This window comes from Neolamprologus multifasciatus, chromosome 2, assembly GCF_963576455.1.
Source record: "Neolamprologus multifasciatus chromosome 2, fNeoMul1.2, whole genome shotgun sequence".
NCBI classification, from domain to species: domain Eukaryota; kingdom Metazoa; phylum Chordata; class Actinopteri; order Cichliformes; family Cichlidae; genus Neolamprologus; species Neolamprologus multifasciatus.
Window position 1 is genome coordinate 15,062,772 of NC_140440.1, and position 22,285 is coordinate 15,085,056.

The following is a 22,285-nucleotide window of genomic DNA, read 5'->3' on the forward strand; positions in this document are numbered from 1 at the left end:
GAAGAACACCCTCAGTGGAGAGCAAAGCGGTGACAGAAGGACATCCGGTGTAGGGAGGAAATGAGACACCAGCCATGTGCGTTGAGCTCAGGACTGCGGCGGGTGGAGTTCAGAGCTCTGCGTATGCGGGGGAAGTCTGGACCCTGTTAATTACTGAAGACACTGATAATTAAAGAAGGATGAACTTCTATCGCTGCACCATCGAGAGCATCCTGACCAACTGTATAACAGTCTGGTACGGGAACTGCTCTGCCTCGGACCGGAAGGCGTTGCAGAGGGTCGTGAAAACTGCCCAGCGCATCGCCGGAGCACCACTTCCTGCCATAAATGACATCTACAGGAAGCGGTGTCTGAAAAGGGCTGGGAAAATCATCAAAGACCCCAGTCACCCATCACATGGACTCTTCACCCTCCTGCCCTCTGGGAGCCGCTACAGGAGCCTCCGGACTAAGACCACCAGGTAACTGTATATCTCATATTTCTGTATAGTTTTTCGTTTATATCCTGTTCATAGCTTGTACTCACTACAGCCTGTACATACTTATATTTATAGCATATTCATAACATACTTCATACCGTGTACATTATAACATACCATAATAGACCCATTTCTGTAATATACTCACATTTCTATATTATTGCTAATATATATTGTAATATATCTATATCATGGCTAAAGCACTTCTTGATGGATGCAAACTGCATTTCGTTGCCCTGTGACATGTGCAATGACAATAAAGTTTAATTCTATTCTATTCTATTCTAAGAGTGACTGTCCTCCTTTTTCTTCAGTGGACGCTGGAGCGAAGTGGTGGTGAGGATGTCTGAGGGCGCTGCCCACTTGGAATTTGAATGGACTTTTTACTGGACGGCTGAGGCCACTGCAACTCTTACTTGGGCTGTTTTATATATTTAAATCCTTGTTGTCCCTGTCCAGGGTATTTTAAATAAATTATATTTTAGAAACTTAATTTGTATATTTTCTCCTGCCTTGACTGCTGCTCTTCCTGTTTTAGAAGGTTTCCCTTCTCAGAGAGCACCTCGTCACACATGTCCCTGACCTTTTGTTTTGCTGATTTGTGCTGCTGTAGGTAGAATGCAGGTCATTATTGAAATGAACTGGCTGTATCGTTGTCCATATAGCTGATCAATTAGCACCTTATGAGCAGCTGCAGAAGCTTCCACTCCCACCAGTGGATTTTTGCCATTCCCTCTTCACACTAATTTGCCACATTCAGTACGTTACAGTGTTAACTGATGTGACACAAATTCACATCATTCTATCAGGAAATGCGTGAGAGATGGAGAGAGGCTGAGGCAGAGATGTGAGGAAGACGTGGAGGATGATGAAGAGGATGAGACACACAGGGAAGGAGATGCAGCTGTCAACAATAGATTCAACATCTGTACAGAAAGTGTGCCTGCATGTGATCTGCATCTCACCACACAGCACTAAACCGTGGAGTAGTGCCAAACTAACCAGTGGCAATAATGTGCACATTTCTTATTCATTTCCTCTTATATGAAAATATAGAGGACCAATTTAATCATGAGTGAGTGAGACTGAAGATGTTGGTCGGTAAGCTGAAAATCCCACAGTGGCGAGGAAACAAAAAGCATGCTTCTGTCTCCACTGTGGATCACAGAGGATTGTTCCCAGTCGCCTGTGATGGTGTGCAGCCTGGACTGTGGCTGGGATTGATCCATATGAGAAATTAAACTGAAGTGACCTGAAGACGTGTGCACTGATAATGCCGTCGCCTCTCCAGTTTTAATAGTAAGTAGCAGACGGGCAGGCTGAGCTGCTGTGAGTGCTAAATGGAACTAATGAAGATTTGTGAAGTCGAGTGTGAGTAAATGTAAAAAGTGATTTTATGTTTGACAAACTGTAGAATCACATTGATTGAACTTCTCAACCATGCAACACATCCCCGTGGCCAGTGATGTGGGGAAGCTTTTGCAGCTGGTTGTGTTGTTTTAGTCTCATCACTGTTTCTGACACTGATGCAGACGGAGCTCAGGAAAGCTGCTGGTCGCTGGTCAGTGTACCACGAGGCAGGGCTGATCTGTAACTGTGTCCCACTCCCACAGCACCAGTGGAGCTACATATACTGTGTCTTTCAGTTGTCTCGTGTTTATCAGTGAAATGTCCCTTTATGCCCAAACATGCATGTCTGTAAAGCTTACATTTCAATAGCTTACTGCAAATGTGTGCAATAAACACGCTCAGTTTGAGCAGATGAGCCTGCCCCCCACCCCCCACCCACCCACCGTTCACAGGCAGCAACCCAACAAGGTGCTCATGCTGCATACCAGAGATTACACTAGCTTATCGAGTCCTAAAACACACACACACTTTCAAACACTGTTTGTATGTATCAGGCAGATATTTACTGGGCAGATACTACCCACAGTCACACACACACACACACACACACACACACACCATTACACAAAATGTGTTTCACAAAAAATCGAGAAATCAAAAGTGTTCAAAGTGGAGACACAAAGAGATAAAGACACACACAGATACCCATCCACTCTGCTGTTATTATTTAGCTGATGGTCCATTATCTAACCCTGTGTGTGTGTGTGTGTGTGTGTGTGTGTGTGCTACTTCACATTACAGTGCTGCTACATTTCCCGCACACACAGAAAAGACAACAGATAAAGCAGCTATTGTCGCCGTAATCCAAGTGAAAAACATGTTGTGGTGTTGCTGTGATACAAACAGGAGCATATTGTCTTGACAACAAAAGGCAGCCTTGTGAGCGGTGGAGAGAAAAGGGAAGCAGAGCAGCGATCCACAATAACATTATTGTAATGTAGGAGTTATATCAACAGTGTTTTTCTTCCAAAGCCTCTTCAACAACACACTCATTGCAGTAACCTAGATAAGTGGCAGCTCTATTCCTTTAATACTATCAACACATAAACAGACGTGTTTGTAAGACACACTGTTTAGCACCATGGCTAAATGCAGCCTAAGCCCACAGCACCATGGATGCCCTCCATGGACCAGTGTCACGAGCATCCCTGCACACCTTTCTTTCCCTGGCCACACCCACCAGCCACAACCATGTGACCTTATCAAAGTGGCTGATAACACTAAAACTTAACAGGAAAAAAGAGCTGTTTATGTTCCATCCAATGTATCGGACTATGAAGTGAGCATTGTTAGAACGTTATCACTTATGAGCGGCCATAATGTGTTGACTCATGTAAGTGAGAAGACAGCACAGATACATTTTCACACACATGCAGTCAAGCAGTTGGCAGTTACTGAAAATATGTAAAACAAGTATGTGATTACTTGCAGTCATCACAAATGTGGGAGTGAGAACAGACCTGCAACCGAAGACAAAGTAAGAGACAAACCTGTCGTGTGTGGGAAAGTTGAAAAATGGATCGGTGTGGAGAGTAAACCGAACATCACTCAACAACGAGGCTGAAGTTCATTCTGTGGTGTTTCGGTTCTGCTCAACACGTTTGCTTCAAAGGCATACATCACACACTAAGTACCTGCTTTTTCACTGACAAACAAGTGTCTTTATCCACTGCTAACACTGCAGGCAGCAGAGCTGGCGTCCTCCTCTGTGCTGCTCGTCCTTGCACCGTGCACGACTCGTGCTGGCTGCTACAGGCTTTTCTATAACCTCCCTGTTTCTTCCACTCAATCAGTGGGTACATTTTTGGATACTGACAAATCTTTCCAGTGGGTTTAAACCAAACAACCAGTGTGAGATTGGAGTGCAGACTTTTACCTTTACCTTCAGGTAAAGCATCAACATTTTAGGATTTACCATCATTTTTACACACAGTTCCTATTTTCAGGGAACAAGCAGTTTAATGACCTTGTGATTTAATTAGAAACACAGCATTTAGAGTTTGTTTGAGGCAGTCAGTGACACCAAAGAACATCCAAGTATTAGAAACACTTCCTAAAATGGGTTTACATAAAAATGGCTGTAGTTTCTAAACACTTTGTGCAGTAACTTTGTTTAATCCCTTAAATTAAAGCTCAAAGTCTTCTTTGATTAGATTCTGTTATGTAGAATCCACTGGTGTGGGGCACGGATACAAAACTCAAGAAAAAACTGTCATTGTCTTCAGACCGAATCACCTAACTGTTCACTCTTAGCCTCACAGGCTGCTTATGGTTCTGTAACTCGTGCACATGTGAGTGGGGACCGCAAATAAACTGCATCTCAGATTAGTGCTGAGCAACAGACTAACGCAACTGCTGATTGTCTCTTATTTGTCCGTTACAGTGGTAAATGGACTACTTTTCTACTCTCAGAGTACTCAAAGCTCTCTATACAACGTAGATGGACTGGACTGGATGGATGCAGTGTTTAGTTTGTCACTGTAACAGTAACTGTTGCTGTTCACAGTCTTGAACTGTTAGTTAATAAGTCTGAGTTTCTGTTTTGCTCTCTTGTTGTTTCTGTGTATGAACTTTTTCTGTGGTTGTATTTTCAGAGTCCTGTCCCCTCTGTCTTTGTACCACACTTGAGTGTCTGCTTGTTACCTACAAAGCACAGGAAAGCCTTAGAGATGCTTGTATAAATGGCCTGTTAGAAATATGAACCCTGATAACAAATGGGTAGTGTTATTATGAGGAGTAAGATCACTTTCCCTGTGACTGAGAACTAAAATGGTAAATGGACTGGTTCTTATAAAGTGCTTTTCTACTGAGTGCTCAAAGTGCTTTACACAACTTTCACATCCATTCATACAAGCATTTCTAAGGTTTTCCTGTGCTTTGTAGGTAACATTCATATACATTCATACTCTGATAGATGCATCAAAGAGCTACTTGGAGTTAGCATATTGCCCATGAATACCCACCTTGTGATTAGTAGATCACATTCTCTACAGCACAACTGTTCAGGATGTAGAATTAGCAACATGCCTGTGTCTGTTCGAGTGTGGAGAGGAAAGAGGAGCCCTAGAGAAAACCACATTCACTGTCCTCAAAGAAGAGAAGCTCATGGTGAGCGTTAGAGTCAGCTCTCACTTAAGAGCTGCTTTTAATGTGCCAGACGTCTTTGCACTCCTGTTAGTGTGGGTAGAGGGAGACGACCCTGGCCTGGGTAGTTCTTCATCTAATGAAAAAAAGGTCAGGAGCCACTGCTCGTGTGATGATATATATATAGTACTATGTAAAAGTTCTTTTATATGCTGCTATAACAAATCGGTCCATGATTTACATGTAAACATGCACAGAAACACAGCTAGTATCATTCTTATTCAGTTTCCTTATATATGATAAAGAGTTTGAAAGTGAAGATTTGGTGTGAGCAGCTTTGTTGTCCGGCACAGTCTGAACTCCTGACTCCAATCTTCTCTCAATTCTTTTCACCAGCTTCTAAAAGGACATTTAAAGCTCTTTGTTAGATGTTTCTGCTTTTTGTTCTCTTCTCTGTCCGGGTGATTCCACGCTGCTTCAATAATGCTGAGGTCTGGGCTCCAGGGAGGTCAATCCATAACTCATAGTGTTGTTATTGTCTTTCTTGGAGCCTATCCAGCAGTCATAGGGTGAGAGGCAGGCTGTCGTGCTGCTGCAAGGCTAACAGAGAGGCAGATATGCATTCACACAGGTAGCTGCAGTACTCAGAGAGGTCTCAGAGGGAGAACATGCACACGGTGTACAGGAAGGCTTCGGCTGACTGCTGGCTTTAAAGACACGATCTTCTTATTGCAGTCATTTGTCAGCAAACACAATGAAACATAACTTGAGGCTCTTTGTAGTTTGAATCCGCGTTTGCTGATTTATGGCCTCCTTACTAATCATATATAATGTTTTCCTTTTTTATGTTCTGATGCTGTGTTGGGCTGCACCCTGGTTTTCCTTACAGATGCTGTAAAAGCTGCAGTGTGACCATTTCTCCTCCAGGGGGCTCTGTGTGGTTGCCTTCCATGTCATGGCTCATTACTGCTGTGTTTAGCCGCAGTAATAAGAGCTGGAGTCACCGGCCTACAGTGCACACGGCGAACCTCTAGGTGTCACCCATTGTCTAGTTGTGAAGGCAGAGGGGAGGGAGGTGTCTGTAATCTACCCCCCACCCACCCACCCATGAAAATTCAACCATTTGGGGGTTTTAGCAGCACCTAGCTCCACGTGCGTCTCCAGCACATTTCTGCCTGCCACCACATCTAAGCTCGAGTGGCTCTGAGACTGATGACAGACTGCTGCTCTGTTTCTCTGAGCTCAGACTAAATTAATCCTAAATGCTTCCAGACATTTTGTTAGCAGAAATGCTTCTAATATGAATAATAAAAAGCAATGTTTCCTGATTCAGTAACTGAGGAGAGCAGGTTTACCCTTCATGAAGTCCATTTTCAGTATTCAGAGCCTTTAGAATGACAGAAATGCAGGTAATTACTAACTAACAAGTGGTTGTCACAAAAACGACTGTTATAGATGTATAAAGCAAGAGACAGCATAAATCCCTTATATCTGAGAAGATTAAAGTGTTAAAGTTGAACTTATTATCTAAACTATTTGATCATTTATTTATTTATTTGTCTAATTTCCACAGTTCTGTGTTGTTTGTCTTTGTAGTTTGTCAGTGTTGTGCTGATAGTGTGCTGTGTCACTGTGCTGACATGTTGTGTATGACTGAAGCTCATTCTTTCACTGATTATCAGCTGATGTTGATGTGAGCAAAAAATAATTGCTAACTAATACCTGAAATACTACATAATCCATACTAATAAAATGATAATGCACTGCTGCGTGTGCATTTGTTCTGCTGGTATTTGACGATGCTCCACTGCAGAGGTGAGATACATACATACCAGCGTTTCTGATGCTGCGTCCTCAGGAAGACCAGCTGTTAGCTTTATTAACATTTTTTAAGAAAATGTTTGAAACACAACAACTTGGGTAAGGAGTGGAGTGCTATAGCTCAGAGATAAGGGCAAGAATTAAAAGAAAAGTAGAGGTCTGCTTGGTTTTACTCAGACAAGTCAAGGTTACACAAAAGCTGAATGAGGAAGAGAAAAAATGAGTTCGTTCTGAAGTCTGCCAACAAATCTGCTGCCTATAAACTGAAGTTATGAACTGGACACACGAAACAAACTCAAAATAACCAACCTAGCAAACAGAGCACAACTAGCTGGCTCATCAAGTGTATTCATGTTTATTGAGACAAAGAACATTAAACAAACCAAAATATCGAACTCAAATATCAAAGGAAACAAACAAAATTCACTTGTTTTTGAATAATTAATAATGTTTCAACTTCTATGTGCATAATACGAGACACTTGGCTCGCATTAACCCTCTCGAGGCAGGCGTTGCAACAGTTAAAAACTAACAACCTGATTACCCCACATACATATTTTCTGAGTTTTTTTTACTCAGAAGTACCACTGCAGGACTTGGTTGTGCATTAGCAACAAAAAGTTTAATTTGAGCCTGAGAGGGTTAAAAGAAGGGAACCAATCAGAGAGGACTCCGTGTTATAACTACGAAAGCATGGACAGATGAAACAACAATCCTAGTTTCTCGTCAGCACCAGGGTGACAAAAAGTCTTATAAAGCATCTCTAGACTCAGCGGTCTTAGCTGCTTTACAACTTCTCTACTATAATTAGCTAACAGATCATCTGCAGAGGAATGGTTTATTTGAAGAGTTTCAGTCTGGTTTCAGAGCTCATCACAGCACAGAAACAGCTTTAGTGAAGGTTACAAATGATCTTCTTAAGGCCTCTGACAGTGGACTCATCTCTGTGCTTGTCCTTCTTGACCTTAGTGCAGCGTTCGATACTGTTGACCATAATATCCTATTAGAGCGATTAGAACATGCTGTAGGTATTACAGGTACTGTGCTGCAGTGGTTTGTATCATATCTATCTAATAGACTCCAATTTGTGCATGTAAATGGAGAGTTCTCTTCACACACTGAGGTTAATTATGGAGTTCCACAGGGTTCAGTGCTAGGACCAATTCTGTTTACATTATACATGCTTCCCTTAGGCAGCATCATTAGAAGACAGCATACAAATGCTTCTTCTTTACTCACTGTGTTAACAGACCTCTCTGAATTTAATCGTGGGTTATTAATAATCTCTGCCTCTCTTCCACAGCATGTCTTTGTCCTCTCTTCCTCTCCTCACCCCCAACCAGGGTGAGATGTTCGCCCCCCACAGTCTGGTTCTGCTCAGGGAGTTTTTCCTTCCCCCTGTTGCCAAGTACTTGTTGCTTGATTGCTGAAGTGTCACTCTAAGGTTGTAGGATGTTTACAGTATAAAGCACCTTGACGTGACTGTACATATATACGAAAAAATTTATTAATTTAAACAATTAAGCATGCTGATTTCTACTGACATTTGATTGATGGGTCAGCATTGTTTGGTTAAAGAATGAAAGAAGAATGCAAATAGAATTTGGAGGGTGAATTATAGCTGTAGCTAACGTGTGGTGTGTACAAAGTCTTGCACCCGCAGTGAGCCAAGCAGATGGTGGTAATACAGCTAAATGTCTGACACAAGTCACATGACCTCAGCATCCAAATGGACCCCACAGGCGTCTGCTTCAAATATAACACAGGTACGGTTAAATTATTGAACAGTACTCTATATATTAATATACAAATATAACTGTATGTTAACAACGATATATTCAGCATTAAATATAATGTGATCTTTGATAATGTATTATCATTATCAAAGACTGTGTTGTGATGTAAAGGAAAATGAATATGTACAAGGGTTGTTTGCAGACCACCCGGGGTCTTCATCTGCACTGATAAATAATCCTGACAGAAGGACGTTTACAGCAAATCAAATCTAGTCTGAAATACGTCTCATATTGAAGGAATGACAGTAAAGTAGATTTCATTGTTTTCTATCAGCATGTTTGGTTGATCCAGTCGACTGCAGCCATCCTCATCTTCCTGGGAAGAAAGCGGATAAAATTCCTACTGTGCAACAGAAAATGTGAGCCAGACACCTCGGTCAGGTTTGTGCATTATTTTATTTGTTTTTCATTCCCCTGCACCAATAATCCACAAACACAAGTGTCTATTAACTCAGTATTATATTAATGAATACATATTATAGTGACAAATAAAAAATAATCACAATACAAAAGAGCCATTTAAATATGTCGAATGTCAATCGCATGTCAAAGTCTTGATTCAACGTGTACTCAACATGCATTTAAAATATAAAAATAGACTTCTGATTACAATTATATACATTTTTTATAAATATAAGTATACAAATGTATTTTCAAAATACAAAGATAAATACAGTCACATTGTGTACCTTTTTTTGGATATTTAGCATTCACAAAACACATTAAAACTGAAACGCAACTTTAACGACACTTGCAGGTCTTGTTTTTTTTCTTTGTTATTTCCTTTTCGGTCTTTTTTGCCACCAACACGCCCTCACTTTCATTCTGCACTGAGGGGGCGGGGAATAAACAGGAAGTCTAGCTCTGCCGAACATCCTGTAACAGTTTGTTGATCTCAGCCACCAAATCACTGGCGTCCACCAATTCATGCCGGCTATCGCTACGTTTGCCCTGAAGGTGACCGAGCACCGAGTCAAAATCGTCCTCCTCGTAGTTCTCTGGGATCTCCTCCATGGCTGGCAGCCACTTGGAGGAAGGCCCAGGGAGCGGCGCCGACACCGGCACCGGGGCCAGGGGAGGCTGCACCAGCGTGGGGCTGACCAGCGCTGTAAGCAGAGGGATGCTGTGGGGCTTGTTCTGGGGGCTGTTTTTGGGCGCCTGTGAGCCCTTGTGGCTGCTGCTCTGTGAGCTGAGCTTGGTGCTTGGTTTCAGCGTGTGGTAGCTCCCGCCCTGGTGGTGGCCGGATGGGCCTATGCTGCTACCTGGGTTCTGGAAGTGGGTGTTAGCAGCCCAGGCTGCCACTCCCTGTTGGTGTACAGAGGGGCTGGGCTTGCCGGGCAAATGACCCCTCCTGCGATCTAAAGATCCAGTCATCGGTACGCCCATCCCACTCAGGCTAGTCCCCTTCTGGTTTTCACTGACCTGGACATATGAGTCCAGGCCCTGGGGTAGTAACCTCTGAAACACGCTGCTCATCTCTGAAAGCAAAGACGTGGTCCCACACAGGTCTTCGTCTGCGGCCTCGTTGCTGCCGGCACCTTCTCCCCCTTCGTCTTCACCGTCCTCCCCAACGAGGTCCTTGCCAAAGGTGGAGAAGCTCTGGTTCCGGGCGGAGCCGGTATCAGTGCAGGGCTGCGGGGTCTTTTCTTGAGAGACGTCACTGGCTTGGCGGGCTTCTTCCCCGGGGATGTAGAGATTGCTGCGGTAGTCAGAGGAGGCTGGGGAGGCCAGGGGTGGCATCCAACACTGATCGGAGTGACCCAGGACGCGGCACTCGTCCGTGCAAAGCCTCATGGCTGCAGAGAAGACAGAAGCATGAGTAATCATGAGTGAGCTGCAGCCATATGGTCACTCTATACAAAACTAAACCTGCTTGTGTCATTTAAAGATAAACCTTTCACTAAAACCTAAACAGGAAAGTAAAACTCACAGAACAAAGGTTTCAATCATGATAGTACACTCAGGACACTTACAGTTACTGAGTAACCACGTGAAAAGGTTCTGGTGGGAGACCCTCTCTCTCTCACTGTTCATCAAACTGATCATGTGACCACCGTCTAAAACATTTAGCCGCGTGTTAAGCTACCATCTATTAAGACTGAACAGGTGTGGCCTTCGTGTTTCCTCACAGGTGGGTTTCTCAGGATTATTGTCGGGTCTTTACATTATGAGATAAAGTGCTTTGAAGTGACTGTTGCTGTCATTTGATGTAAATCAGACTGACTTGTTACTAAGGATGGCTCTACCTGCTATTGAGTTAGTTATTTATATCAGCAGTCCTCAACCTTTCTGCTCTAATGTCAGACAATATTTTCACGGAGCGGCCTTTAAGGTGTCGCGGATACATACAACAAAATAAAACGACCAAGACACAAACTGTGGGATTCTGTAAATATCATAATAAACATGAACTCAGTGTGTAATCATGTAACTTTATTAGCAGCGTTCTCCTGAAATGTGCCAACAGCATTGAGAGTAACGTCCTCCTCTCTGCCCTTTAATGCTCTCTGGTCGCTATGGTAACGTGTAAATATTTCTTTCAAAATAAAACGCACAACTACAACACGGGAAAAGACCCAGGGAAACCAACTTAACGATAAAAACCCTGAAAACCATCAATTTCACACCCGAGCCTCAACTCTCGCTGCCCGGTACCAAACGACTCGCGGCCCGGTACCAAACGACTCGCAGCCCGGTACCAAACAACTCACGGCCCGGTACCAAACGACTCGCAGCCCGGTACCAAATGACTCACGGCCCGGTACCGGTCCACGGGCCGGGGGTTGGGGACCGCTGCCATAAATGAGTTCATGGATTCCAACGTGTTCTTCCACATGACAGTATGAATATACACAATGCACAAGAAAATAAGTGTATCCCTACGGGCCTACTGGTGATATTTACAATTTCAAACATAATAGGAAAAAATGACTTCAAACTACTTTCAAAAGCATCCCATAATGTCCTGTGTATGTCCATATTTTATTCTGTAAACAGGCAGAAATAACATTTGCCTGCCCGTCCTCAGGTGTTTCTTTCTTTTCATGCTTGGCTGTCTCTGGAAATCTGCCCTAATTAGTCTGAGAGGCTCTTTGCAGGAGCTCTGCCGTCTATCGTCCAACGACCACAGAGAGACGATTCAGCCAGGCCGATCAATGCCTATTACCCATTCAAAATAACTCCTCCTCTAAAAGCCCTGCATTTTTCCCTTTCAAGTCACTCTTTTCAATATTAAATCTTCAAATAGAAAATCTCTGAAGAATAAATTAGACAAATCAAATATGCCAACTTAAAGCCTTCATTAAAGGACTGCAGTGCTTTTCAGTGACGCTGTTGAGGGACTTCATTATCCCCTCATTAACATGAAAGGAACATTTATAATACATCTTAGAGCAGATGAAAAGTGCGTTTGGGTGCAGTGGAAGGATGAAAACAGTGCGGGGGCAGAAGCAGATTGGCTACCTCGCTGATGAAAGGCTAGAAATGAAAGATTTAACCCGAGACTGGTGTGTGCAAACAGAAAAGGAACAAAAATCCACGTCAAACAAACATTAACCTCCTTAGACCCAAACTCTTTCATGCATGTTTAATCCCTCTTTGCTATATGGGCTGATTGGGACCTAATGAATGTAAAAATAAAGAATTAGGTCATTTTTATTTTTTACCTGATTTTGTTTTTGACAAAAATGAGATTCACGTGAGTTTTAAATGTCAATAAAACCATGGCAGTATAATGTCCTTTTAGCTGGATCTCAGGCTCTTGTAGAGCAACATTCAGTATTTTGGTCTACAACCTAAAATGTGATGTCCACATATGTGGACGCAGGTCCTGGAGGTTAAATGAGAGCCTCCTGACTTACTGGGATTTACTTTTCAGAAAAGAGAACCGAGGACTTTGTTGAGGACTGAGGACAACATGGTTCCCTGTGTGTTTACTTCAGAGACTGGATTTGATCAGTAAACATATTCAGCTTCTATCCTGCTAAGAGGAGGACGATCGGTGAGCGTCGGTGATCAGACTACGATTACAGGAGCACTCTGGCTTTGTGTAAAGCAGGCACAGACCAAAGAAGGAGAGTCAGAGTGGAAAGGAGACATCGAGTCAAGCTTTAAAAACACTGCGTTGTACTAATGCCTTCATTTAAGACAAAGTTCCAGTCATTGGCCTGTGAGGAACGTTCCCAGGCTGATATCTAAACCTGGAGGAGTAATCTATTACTGTTACATGTGCCTGAAGAGGTCTCCCTGTCTGTATGTGACGACTGTTTACTCAGCATTCGTGCTAAATATAAAGATGTGATCAGGCTGATCAGCAGCACTACACAGAAGTCTATTAGAAGTAAGCCAGCAGGGTTACTCATGTGCAAGAGCTTAAAGGCAGTACAAGTGTTAAATAAATGAGTATTGAGTAAAATGTGCAAGTACTGCTTTCCTGATGGCTCTGTACTACAGCTGTGTATTAGCTGAGAAACAGAGAACCTGTCTTTGGCATCATTTATTGCAGTCTTCTCCATCTAGACAAGCAAGAAACAAAGCTGTGTTACATCCAAGGGGGCGGGGGTTAAGGCTTCCACACTGAGTCATAATAACAGAGAGCTGACTTTATGCTGCAGTGGACCGGGAGTGGGAGGTGGCCTAAGCATCCATAAGGAGAAAGGTGAGCCTAGAGATGTAACTGTGCTCTTCAGGGTTTAATCATGAGCGCAACTCTGAGCCGATTGCATAGCAACTCTGCGCCTCGTGGCAATTAAATGCCTCCGTTTCATCAGAGCAACATAAGAGCTTTGGTTTGGATGGCTGGAAATGAAGGTTTGAGGGTGGGAAAAAGCAGAGCGCCTAACGAGCGGAGCTCCTCGACAAAGCTGTAAAGAAGGGGTGGGAGGGAAGGAGGAGGCGTTAGTGATGAGATTGTCTGCCCGTCTGAATCGACTTTAATTGGGATGTAGCTCAAATGTGGTATTAAGTGATGGCTGTGTGGGAAGCTGGCCGGGAAGAAGCAGCAGCTCTGGGAGAAGAGGGATGGCGTGATAAAAGATGCTGCAGAAGCTTGCAGCCTGTATGATGTTAGCCAAGACACGGTGAAGTTTTACAGGATGTGACTGAGTGTGCCCTGCTCAACTAGCATGCAAACCTGTCACACATGTGATGCCAGCAGACAGAATACTTCACAGTCAGTATGGTCACTACAAAGTGCTCATTCGTCCTCGTTAACTCAGCTGTAGAGAGGAGGGACGGCCCAGCAACAAGCCAGCAGGCGGCAGAGCCTCATGACTGTGTCACTCACAGTCCTCCAAAGTCATGTGCAGCTTATTTTTTTAGTTTCAGTTTTTTTATTGTTTTTCTTTCTCCAAAAGGAGCTCCGACATGAAAGATAAAGATATGTACTGATAAATGATCAGAATTATAATATCTCTGACTGTCTGAGCCTAAACTCAGTGATAGAAATCAGTAAGGATCCCGGCCCCACAGCTGTTTATAGGCCACAGTATTCCCAGCATCCCACAAATAGACTCGTGTCTTGGTAAAGTGGAAAATTCATTTAAGTTTTTAAGGATGATCTAAAGGACCTCCGACTCCACTCTACAGAATGGGGGCAAAGTCAAAAATCCCATAATATGCAAACCAGCACAGTAAAGTTGAGGTTAAAGGAGACAAAGACGATGCGCTCCACAGTTTTTCATATGAAGCTCTGTCTGTTTAACCATCAGGCAGTTCCTCTCAGCTGTGGTCCACAGAGAACACCGTGACTACAAATGACCACAGCGACGTATGAGAAACTCAAGTGTCCTTTTAAAATTGACTTGAAAACCTCTTTAATAGGGTTAATACCTGTACGACCTAAAAGGAAAGAAAATGAGCACTTAAATCACAAATCAGGTCTCGGCTAATTACATTTTCAAGTAAAAATTATGTGATTTGTTGAGAGAAATTAGGCGGTGGTCAGTGGAACCAGAAAGCATCAACCATCGAGGGCGGGACCACGTAGTATAGTACATGGCATGTTATTAGTATCGGTGGTATAGAGAATGAATTGAGGGTGTGGCACAGTCCTCATCAGATGACCTCGAGGTGGGGTTGCTAAGCAAAGGTTAAGCAGCTCTGGTGTTGCCCAGTTTGACCCACGGAAACATGAGTGAATGATGACTCATACGTTCTAATGAATTTCCCAAATTGACGTATTGATTTAATTCATTTGAATAAATAAATCGACCAAACATGCAGACTGCCAGCTGCCATAATTTGCTACATTTTATCATCTCATATGAAAAGAAGCTGAAAGTGTTTGTGTTTAGAGCTGTTGGCGTGAACCTCCAGGAGCACTTGTCACTATTATCTGATAAATCACCAAAAATATAAATATCGCTGTAGCTGTTAGATCAGCAAGCCAAGAATCTGCATGTTTAATGGATACAGTTCTTCTACGTATAATTATTAGAAGAACAATATCAGAGTGGTGGATAAAGCTGAGCAAAATAAAGACTGAAGCTTGGCTTCATATCTACCGAGGGCAGTGCGCTGTGATGTACCTGCATGTGCTCTGTGCTGGCCATCAGGGGCATATATCTCAGTAAAGCCCTCACCGAGGAGCCTGTCCATGGGGGACTCCCTGCCGGGCTCGTAGTCGCTGTCCCCGGCCTCGCTGTCTCCCCGTCCGCTGTCCTTCAGACTGAACTTATCCATCTCATTCAGGGCATATCTGCAAAAAGCCAGAAGCAGATATGATACATGAATTACTGCCAATAATATTAGCACACTTATGAAGACACCACACTGATGAATAATAAGGTTCACTGAGAGTGCTCTGCAGAAGGGTTTTAACATAAAATTATGCAGATGTGAAGTTATCGAGCATATAGTTTAACTCCAAAATCGACTGGAGCAGAGCTGAGAACAGTGGAAATGTTGCACTGTGGCATGAGGAGGAGCTCAGAGGGCTCTTCCTCATGTGTGCCAGCACACAAAGCATCGTTCACGCATGTGTTACCTGTAGCTTCTGGTGTATTTGTTGCCTCTGAAGCTTGGCCGTGGCTGGTACTGGCCCTGATGAAGCATGGACAGAAGCTGTGAGACTTGCTACAAAGCCAAGAAAAAAAACAAAAAGAAAGGAAAAAGACAAAATAAAAGGGAAAATGAAGAGGGGAAAATGAATGGAGTCAACAAGCAAGGCCACAAGACAATGTTTGGGGGGGGCATTGTGGGGGGGCTGAGGGAGTGCATGACTTTGTGATGGTCAACAAAAACACGACACATACAGCTGAACAAACACGGGAGGTAACCCGTACATGACGAACCACGTGCTTCAAATGAAAAAGTACTATGAGTATAAATATTTCAAAGTATTACATGTAAATCAGGTTTACATCAATGGACATTTAGAGAAAACCTCTCACCTCTACAGGAGGAGTGGCGTGGGCCAGCTCCAGAGCAAAGTTCTCTTGCACATGATTGGAGGATATGGTGACGAGGCTGTTCAGTGACTGGCGGCTATGATGGCTCTGCCTGCTCCCCAGCGTGCCTCTCTCAGGTGTAGGGGAAGGGGAGGGGGAGCGCGGGTGTGCACGCACAGGTAAAGCTCCATTGACGGTCGGGACCAGGGTGATGTCTGCCTTGTGGATTTGCCTGGCGGGCTTCTTAGGGTGGTTCTGGTAGCTGTTCTCCGCCACGCGACAGTTGTAGTTGTGTCTGGGGTCTTTCTTCTCACGGCTGCAGCGGGCCGTCGCAAACATCAGCATCACGATGAGCAGCAGAGCGCAGACTGCACCCAGAGAAATGATGACAATGAGGGAGAGATCCAGGGAGGCCTGGGTGGAGCCGGTGGGATACAGAGAGGGGAGAATGTCCATGTTCTCCTGCACAGAGAGCCTGAGGAGGGCTCCTGTGGACAGCGGGCTCATGCCTCTGTCCTGCACTTCCACCCTGATCTCCATTATGTCCCGCGGAGCCTGCTCCAGACTGGCATTGGTTCTGAGCTCACAGCGCCGGGCATCCATCACAAACAGCCCGTCCTCATTGCCACCGATGATGGTGCAGCTCACCTCTCCGTTGGCGCCAGCATCACGGTCTGTGACTTTAAGGGCGGTGATCAGCTGACCCGGGGATGCATACTTCCACACGGGAAGCTCAGCGGTATGATTCCGGAGTGAGGGGGAGTGAATGATGGGCGGGTTGTCATTTTCATCCAAAACAGTCAGCAGGATGGAGGCATTGGCCGACTGCGCGGGGTTTCCCCCATCACGTGCCTGAACAGTGAAGGCGATCCGGCTGACATCCTCGTGGTCAAAGCTGCGCAGTGCATAGATGGCACCATTAGAGGGGTCGATGGTGACGTAGGTGGAAATGGGGCTGTCTTGTACCACCGTGTCTACGATGGTGTAAGTGACCTGACCGTTGGTGCCCAGATCTGGATCTGAGGCCACCACTGTCATCAGGTAGGCTCCAGGAGAGTTGTTCTCTGACTTGAAGACCTCGTAGCGGCTCTTCTCAAAACACGGAGGATTGTCATTTTCATCCAGAACCTGGACGGTAAAGTGTTTGATGGTGGAGAGGCTGGGGGAGCCCCTGTCCTCAGCTATGACCGTCAAACTGTACTCTGACCTCTTCTCGCGGTCCAGTGAGACATTAGTGAGAATCATGTAGTTCTTCTCGTGGGTCTTCTGGAGCCTGAAGTGGCCATGGCCGTGCAGCCTGCACACCACCTCGCCGTTGAGCCCTCCATCAATGTCATCAACACGCACCAGAGCTATGAACGTGTCCACGGGGGCCCCTTCTGAAATGTAGGCCACCTCCTCTTTGCCAGGTGTCATCAGGTTAATGTTTATCTCTGGTTTATTGTCGTTGACATCCACAACTTTGACCACGATTTTGCAAAGTCCAGGAATGGAGTTAGGGCCCAAGTCCTGAGCCTGAACATCCAGCTCGTAGGAAGCGCTGGTTTCATAGTCCACCTTTTTAATCAGAGTAATGTGGCCGCTTTCAGGGTGGATCTTAAAGGTCTCCAGGATCTTTGGTGAGACATGACTGCTGAAAGAGTAAACTATTTTCCCATTAGTGCCCTCGTCAGGATCCGTGGCGTTTAAATCAATAATCAGAGTCCCAAGGGGAGAGTTTTCTAGCAGATTGATGGCATAAGCCTGTTCGTCAAAGGTCGGGCTGTTGTCGTTGGAATCCGAAATACTGATCTTGAGCAGAGTGGAGCCAGACTTGGGGGGCACCCCGTTATCCGAGGCCGTTAGCTGCAGCTGGTAACTGGCCTTCACCTCCCGGTCCAGCTCTCTCATCACCACCAGCTCCGCGTACTTGGCCCCGTCCGTCCGGGTCCTCACGTCGATCTTAAAAAAGTTGTTGGCTGTGAGGGAGTACGTGTGCAGAGAGTTCTCCCCTACGTCCGCATCCACAGCGCCGTCCAGCGGGATGCGCGTCCCCACTGACGCGCTCTCGGAGATCTCAATGGGGACGATGGCGCGAGCAAAGTGCGGAGAGTTGTCGTTGATGTCCAGGACTTCCACTTCCACGTGGAACAGCTGCAGGTACTCCGTGGGCAGCGTGACCACGTCGAATTCAATGGAGCAGTTGGAGTTTTTCTCGCAGAGCTTCTCGCGGTCGATCCTGGTGCCGATGCTGATCTGTCCGTCGTCCTCGCGCACGGCCAGCAGCGGCGTGCCGCGCAGCTGCATCACGCGGAAGCGAAAGCTCAGGGAGCTGGGTAACTTTGGCAGAACCGCGGACACGTCCTCCTTCAGCCGCGCGATGACTGTGCCCACTTTCTGCTCCTCGTAAACTTTGTATTTCAGAGTCTTCCCGCTGGCGCCGTGCACGAGCGCGAGCAGCAGCAGCGCGAGCAGCAGCGCGAGCTGGAGTGGAGCCGAGGACCAAACGGCCGCTTTTCTTTGGCTCCTTTTTGCCCCCATCTTCTGCGCTCACACCGAGGGATGACTTCCACAGAGGGGAGATCACGCAGTGGAGAACACGCGTGTCCTTAGTGCGACATGTTCGTCCTGCGAAAACTGCACGAGACACAAAGAGAGAGGAAGAAATAAAGAAAGTCGTTTCGTGGGAGACGAACACACACAAACTGCGCCTCTCTCCTCGCAGACCGCTCTGTCACACTTCCACATATGTTCTGAGTGTGCGTGTCTGTGTGTGTGGCTGAGGAAGCTCCCTCCCACTCTGCGTGACTGAGAGAGAGAGAGAAAAGTCAATGTGTGCGCGCGCTAGTCTTTCTTCTCGCGCCCCTCTCTGCGCCCGCCCCGTCTCTTTTCCACACAAACACTCCTCCCCCACCTCCTCCCTCCTCCTAAATCAGAATGGCCTCCTTTAAGCAACAGGAGAGCGGAGGGGGGGTCCCGCTCCCCCCACCGCAGAAGTGTGTCACAACAATGGGCCGGAGCGCGATCCATTCGGCTGAGCCTCCGTTAACACAGCCGCACACTGGCGGTCGCGCGTGTATTGACAGCGCGTGCCACCTCTTTTGTCGCTAAAACACCAACTTTGAGGACAACAACGAGCCAACACGAGCAGTTAGACCCAGTGTGTTTATCACGGCCACCTTATAGATCCTCACTATAAGGACAGGGCACAGCAAAGTTACGAATCTGTCCTTATAATGCAGTAACACACCGTGTGTGTGTGTGTGTGTGTGTGAGAGAGAGAGACAGTCTCACACTGATCAGTTACAAACTATCATGGATGCACATTAGCCACTGTAGTCTCTGACTGAGCACTAAAGTCTGTTTGTCTGAACACAACAGTCCTTCTCTCAGTCTGTGAGTCTGATCTTTCCAGAATGCATTCTCACAATCACTGAAAGTGTGCTGACCCCCCAGCTGACCCCACAGGTGTCCCTTGACAAAGCCCCACCTCCTCTTGTTGCTGCAGAGCTCAGTGGAGGCAGAATCTGCAGCTCCCCTGATCTCCATCCTGAGCCTCAAGCAGCCCAGCCTACAATTAGCATCCATTCAGAGTGCCTGGTGACAACGAGCTGAGCTCAGACCAGCGTTCCCAGCTATGATGGTGCCACATTATTATCAGAGCCCAGTAATGACGGGCAGTGGTCTGCTACACGGACTTTATCTTGATGTCATGGCTGCTGTGTGAGTGAAGGAAAACAAGATAAGTGTGTCTTTTGGTTGTGAGCTGACACCACAGAAACACCTCCACACCCCACAGTGTCGCAAAGCCCACAGTACAGATTTGGTCCATTTGATTATTCACACAGTAATGAGCTGCTCACACTTCTGTGCACCGGAGCCACATTAGCACTGCAGTCTGTCCGAGGCTGGATCTGTGACGGACTTCATCGCAATCTGACATTCCTGTGTGCGACCCGTGGGAACAGGCTCTGCACTGCCATCTGCCTCTGAGCAAACACATGGACACCGGCTCACACACACACACACACACACACACACACACACACACACACACACACACACACACTGACCGACCCAACACCCATGTAGTATTCGGTTTGCAGATGCTGATTGTCAACAGACACGTCTTAGAAGCTCTAAGCACTAATTTAGTTTTCATGCATCGATGGCCTGAACTGTGTTTAGTTCGAGGTTCAGACGCAGAACACTCAGTGAAACAAGCTCCAGGGTTAGCTCCATTTCAACCAGCAGAGTTTGGCTTCAACCAAGCCTCAACCAAGAAGCTCTGCTGCACTTATATTTAAATACGATGGACAGGTTCAGTCATCTTTATAATATAATATAATATAATATAATATAATATAATATAATATAATATAATATAATATAATATAATATAATATAATATAATATAATATAATATAATATAGGCGGGGGTTGCTGGATGGTCCTGGGCAGCTCATGTGCAGCAGGCTGTGTGACGGGGTGGATGCAGAGACTTTGCCCTCAGGGACCATAACATGAGTGAAAAGAGGGTGCAGCACCTTTGTCATTGAAATGAAGCAGGAGATCCCCATGACAAAGGCTCCGGAGCAGGTGGAGCAAGCCCACCCCCACTCATTCCCATAGAATGAGTGGTGCAGGGGGGTTAAGGGTGGAAGCTGGGAGACGTGGGGTGATACTCGGGCTTCCTCTGCTTCTATTCAGCTGTCGGGATTTTCCCCCAATTTAGACATGAAGAAAGTTGGAATAAGACTTGATGGAATGAAGATCAGCGGCACGCTCGGATAATCTGCACCAGAACAGCCGTTGTGTCGGGAACAACCAGTCCCGGTCAGTTACACCGCTCTGTGCAGATATTCAGCATCGCTCCCATGTGGGGGTGTTCGGGGGTCTCGGCATGCGTCGGGAGCATTGTCAGGGCACGCGAGCATCTGCCACTGTTTCATTACCATGCTGTCAGATCGTGTGAGAATGAATGGATTTGGGCTGGAGGAGAGGGGGGCTAGGAATGACCCTGCCTGCAAGTCAGCTGATCACCACTTCCAGTGCTCTCCAAAGTGTGAGCGCTGGAAACTAACCTAATGACAGGAAGTCGCCTGCAAACTCAACACCAGCAAGCACTACTGACACTGCAGTACACAACACCGGGACCATCACCTACGACTTTACAGAGTTAGAGGCAGCTGAGCCGAGCTTTGCAGAAAATCCCACAGTGTGTGAAACACAGGAGGGTCCATCCAGATGCACGCGTCACAACACGTCTCCACAGAACTTCATCACTGCACACAGAGCCTCATGTATGTGCAGACAGTTTCAGCACACACTGACAGCAGTGACTCATCAGGTTTCAGGAGACACACATAAAGTACTCCAGTACTGTACCAGTTCCAGTTTCCCAAAGATGTGCACATGCAGTGCTTACAGAGACAGATCTGACCTCAGCACTTTGTGCAGTTAAGCAAAAATGTTCACGGTGTTTAAAGCAGAGGATAAATCCATAAATCTAATCCTAGGAGACTTTGGACACTTACCATGTCCAAAGTGTCCAAAAGTGTCAGGCAGGCATTTTCCACCCCGTGTTTAGTTCTATCATTTTGATTCTTGGTGTGATGGTGGATTTCGTTCATGCATGTGGGACAAACCCAGAGTCCAGAAGCAGCTGGGAGAGCTTGGTCATGACACCTCCAAGGTGAGTGGGCCTGTCCTTCACTGTGACTGGAGTGTGTGAGGGACTGGGGCTGCTGGGATCCCAGTCCTTCTGGGGTTGCTGTAAGTCGTTGAATCTGTTATAGAACATGCTTTACTGCTCTGAGGTGGGATCAGAGTATTTAATTTGGCTGTGCTCAGGTTCCCACCCATCAGGGTGCTGAGCCCAGGCCTTTCTTCCACTCCCTGCTGTAAACGTTTCTCTCCACTTTGTTCTCAAGTTGGATTTTGTTCAGCTTTACTTTCTGTCTGAAGTCCTTAAACATTCCAGTTTATTCTTATTTAGGAAAAACTTCAAGTCTTTCTTGACCCAAGGTGTATTATTTGGGTCCAGCCGAACCTGACGGGGTAAGAGAATCAGCAGAAACGATCAGGTAGAAAGAATCTGTGTTCAGAATCACTGTTTCTGAAAAACATCCCAGTCAGTTCTGTGCAGCCTCCCAGTTCCTCAGTTGACTCTTTGGCCCATATGTTGATGGTTTTGGTCTACATATTGTTCAGACTGTAATGTTATTCTCTTTAGGTGAATATCTGATGTTCACCAAACCTCACATCTGACTGCATTTTGAACAGAGGCAGGCTAGCTGCTCCATGATTGAAGAAGGGAGCAGCTGCGT

General features: G+C 45.8%; 1 protein-coding gene across 3 annotated transcripts; it reads right to left on the reverse strand.

The window, feature by feature from the left end:
• Window positions 1-8,966: 8,966 nt before the first annotated feature.
• On the reverse strand, window positions 8,967-18,852 carry pcdh18b (protocadherin 18b). Of its 3 annotated transcripts, none has more exons than XM_085130547.1 (4): window positions 15,981-18,852; window positions 15,575-15,663; window positions 15,171-15,286; window positions 8,967-10,385 (listed from the first exon to the last, which is right to left on the reverse strand). In XM_085130547.1, the coding sequence occupies exons 1-4, from the start codon at window positions 18,495-18,497 to the stop codon at window positions 9,448-9,450; spliced, it is 3,660 nt and encodes a 1,219-aa protein (XP_084986673.1). In that variant the 5' UTR covers window positions 18,498-18,852; the 3' UTR covers window positions 8,967-9,447. The 3 variants fall into 3 exon arrangements, with proteins under 3 accessions (XP_084986673.1, XP_084986664.1, XP_084986655.1); XM_085130538.1 differs by having other exon boundaries at window positions 15,117-15,286; window positions 15,575-15,630; window positions 15,981-18,851; XM_085130529.1 differs by having other exon boundaries at window positions 15,117-15,286; window positions 15,981-18,851.
• Between the last annotated feature and the right edge of the window lie 3,433 nt (window positions 18,853-22,285).